The 3,950-nt window shown below is 29.2% G+C and overlaps 1 protein-coding gene across 1 annotated transcript in view; it reads right to left on the bottom strand.

Annotated features, from left to right (window-relative positions):
- LOC108688840 (xanthine dehydrogenase 1-like) overlaps positions 1-3,950 on the bottom strand; it is a 15,490-nt gene that overhangs the window by 9,262 nt on the left and 2,278 nt on the right. Inside the window, exons 6-7 of the mRNA XM_018195308.1 lie at positions 1,867-2,399; positions 1,446-1,758 (exon numbers count right to left, since the gene is read on the bottom strand). Coding sequence (XP_018050797.1) covers positions 1,446-1,758; positions 1,867-2,399 — 846 coding nt within the window. The remainder of the gene's footprint in view (positions 1-1,445; positions 1,759-1,866; positions 2,400-3,950) is intronic.

Below are 3,950 nucleotides of genomic sequence, written 5' to 3'. Positions count from 1 at the left end.
ATTTATATATATTTATTTATATTTATAATTTTATTTACAAAAAAAATTTACGTGGATAAAAGTTCCTGGCCACTTTTTAATGCTGAAAAAATCTTTTATGTACGGTGGATAGTTAACAAAAAAGTATCTTAAATCCATGATTTTAGTATTTAATCACCATCTCTTTAGTGATAATATCCTCGCAACGCGCACTATGGCACTGATTAACTGAATCAGTTTCTTCAAAAAATCAGACGACATTTTCGATTCCATTCTTCCTATAAATGTTGAAGCAAATTAATTTGGATGATTTCAACTCCCAACGTGATGTCCAAGCTCTTTCCATAAATTTTCTATTGGAAGGTCTGATGAGAGAGATTGAACTGGTCACTTCAGCATCTGAATTCTGTTCGATGCTAGCCAATCTTTCACTAACTTCAACGTATGTTTGAGATTATTATCATGCTGAAATATCCATACTTCTGACATAAAATTATTCGAATATGGAAGGAGATTATTTCCTTATATGGGTTGTTTATTATTCCTTCAATGTGAACGAGTTGATCAAGTCCATAGGCTGAATCGCTCCTAAACAAATTGAACTTCGATTCGCCCGAAAAAGTGACTCTCTTCCAATCCTCCGGAGTCCACTGTTGCTTAAAATCTAATCGGGCCTTTTGATTTTTTTTTACTAATGAAAGATTTTTTGACATCAACGCGACTCATTAGATCAAAATCGTTCAATCGCTTCGAAACTGTGTGTCGAAACATGATTTTCTTGTTTTAATTTGCAAGCGATATTACTTGCTATTTTTCTAGGCTCTCTTAGCTATCTTTCCGCAGTAGACTTCCTTTGATAACCTTATCTACTCGAAAAATTGTTTTCTATAGACAATCACTTCGATGTTTGTCTTTTAAATCATATCCTGAGTGATATTTTGTAAGATCAATCTCCGTTGATTTTTCAATGTCTATTTATTTCTATTATTGATGCAATAGTCCATGAGTTTTTCTCTTGTTTCCAGAGTTGCAAAATGGTTTCATGCAGTTGAATATTTGTGTGGAGCCATCTTGTTTACAAATTGACCTTTTTGTTTAATTGTAATCAGGGTGAAAAACGCCACAAGGCCGGAGATACAAGATACAGCGCCACAAAATACAAAAAACTATGCAGTCGGGAATTTTTGTCCGTAAATTTTGAATTTTTTTGTAAATAAAATTCATATTGCTTTAATAAACTATATAAACTATATCAATGATACTATTTTAACTTTCCTTTCTTCATTAAAAAATATTTATTTGTTAACTCTTTGTTTTATAAGAATTATAGAAGAAAATCGAACTGGTCGGAAACTTTTGACCACTGTATATCTTACCTCTTTATAAGTATATTAGTCGCATGAATCGTGATAAATATTTATAATGAATATATATTTTCATAAACGTTCTGGATATTTTATGTATACCTGATGAAAGACCTCGTTCTAATAAAGTACCTCCACTATGATAAAATGGACTTATATTATTAGGTTTGTTCAGATTTATGTTTAATATAAATCTGTAAAACAATCCTTCTGCGAGAATCTTGCGAAATTTCGGCGAATAATCCGGTAGCACATGATTAGGATACACTTCGCTATGCAATGTATCCAAGGCTTCTTTAAGCGTTGAACGTAGATTTTTGATGATAGATTTATCTACCAAAACTTTCTCCGTTTTTTTTGCATGAAGAAAATTCGTATCGATGCCACCGAAGATAATGTTAGGCAACTCCAATACCTTTTTAAAAAATATTGTAAATATCAACAAATAAAACTTGAAGCAAATTAAAAATAAGTGAGTAATTAATAATAAAATAATATAACTAACACGTAAAGATTTCGTTACCTTGCCGTCAAGGTCAAGTTTGAAGAGGAAGCCGGCGTTGACGTGAGCTTTGGCGTTCTGGGCTATAGGCATGACCTTGTAAAATCTGCATACGTACTTGAAATCATCTAGCGATGGTAACACAATGCTATAGATAATTTTATGGTGCATATCGGGGAGGTTTAGAAATTCCCACAAATATAAACTTTTCTTTTGGGAGGGACTTTCTAAGACGTGTACTTGAGCACCGACAGTCTCTAACATCAAAAACAAATCGGATGAGAAGTCTTTATGCTGATATTTCAGCATTAAATTCCCGGCTATGGTACCAATATTTCGCACGGGAACATTTGCAATCATTTCTACATACTGAGCCAACTGACTTAGATATTTAAATCCGATGTCGTATGAATATTTTTGAAATGTCTGTAGTGCTACGGTAAAGGTTATACCTCCTCCTAGGACCAAAGTGCAATCAGTTTTTTCAATGTTATGCAAGTCTGGAATGTAGTTTATATCAATATAGATGTCTTTTATGCTCGAACGATAAACACCTGCAAAATTAAATTTCCATAAAATTATATACATATATAAATATATATATATCTTACTTTTTATATTCAATTTAATGTGAGTACTAATATTGACTATAACATTAAAGAATAATTGAAGCTTTTGTATTTTTAAAATTTTTCTAAACCTTGAGTAGTGTTATAAAAAGTTATTAAAGTTATTAAAGTTTCTGAGAATTATTAACAAAACTGTATTTTAATATATCGTATTTAATTATTGATGTATAAGTAATGAAAATAAAATCTATATATAGATTTTTTTCATAAAAAACAGAAACGTGTATATATTAAATTCGTTTTATCGGAGAGTTTATTCTCTTTGTAATATAATATTAGTTTTATGAGAAAGTATTTATCCGTATTTATAAATATGTTATAAATTTAGTATTAAAAATGCTTTGTAATTGCATGTGTATTAATATTATTATTCATGTTTTGAACAATTTTGATGTTTACTCAAGTAGATAAAAAATAATAATTATTATGAATATTTCATATAAAAATTGCCATACTAATTACATTGTCCAACAGTTATTTTGTAATACAAGTGTGAATGGTCATTTTTAATGTATTTTTATTTATTGAACATACTCATTGGCAAATGTTGGATAACATGTCACAATTTTGAGAAAAATTGGCCGAACGATGATTTCACGGCTTTAAAATGTTGTAACACCGGCAACTAATTTTTTTGTTTAATTTCATTAATGCTACATATCAGTATTAACTTTTAACTTTGAAAATTATTTTGGTTCATAACGGTATGATTTTTTGTTTAGGAGTTATAGCAATTTGAATATAACGTTTTTCTCATGTCACAATCTGTCCAACAAAATTTGATCTTTTTTTGCAACTCGAGTGTGAATAATTATTTTCAATGTATTCTTGCTTGTTGAACACGAATCCGATGACAACAGATTACAACACTTCATTGTTTTGAAAAAAAAATAGGTTTTAAATAAACATTAAATTAAACATTAAATTCTTATAAATAATAGGGAGCATACAGCCACAGCACTAGATATTTTCATCGAAAATCATATATTTAAAATTATATTATGATAAGATAAATGTTTTTTGGTCAAGATTTGACCATCATCAGTACATTAAAATGTAAAGATATTTACATAAATTAAAGAATATTGACAATAAACGCTAATGAAGAAGTGATGATGAAACAATTTTACATTCGCTTACGAAACGAGTTAACAGAGTAATTCCAAAATTGAAGATAATGAATTTTGGAATCGCTTATATCAGATTTCTATTGTTTTATGAATTTCTTATTACTAGAAGCTATGTGAGACATCGTGTGAGAAATATGAAGTAGAAGAGTAGAAGTCTTACATAGCTTCTATAGTCTTACATAGCTTGTGCGAGCACAAATTTTGCACCTTTGAAACATCATAAATAAAAAACTATCAATTATTGAACCTGTCTTCATCTTTTGTTCATCACATTAAAAACTATTATACAATGTAAATATAAGAAAACCAACTCATTTTACTGGGACTCAATTTTTTATACAATTAA

Source organism: Atta colombica, unplaced genomic scaffold (genome assembly GCF_001594045.1).
Source record: "Atta colombica isolate Treedump-2 unplaced genomic scaffold, Acol1.0 scaffold242, whole genome shotgun sequence".
NCBI lineage: Eukaryota > Metazoa > Arthropoda > Insecta > Hymenoptera > Formicidae > Atta > Atta colombica.
The sequence above is the reverse complement of the archived record's forward strand: the minus strand, read 5'-3'. Positions and strand labels throughout refer to the sequence as shown.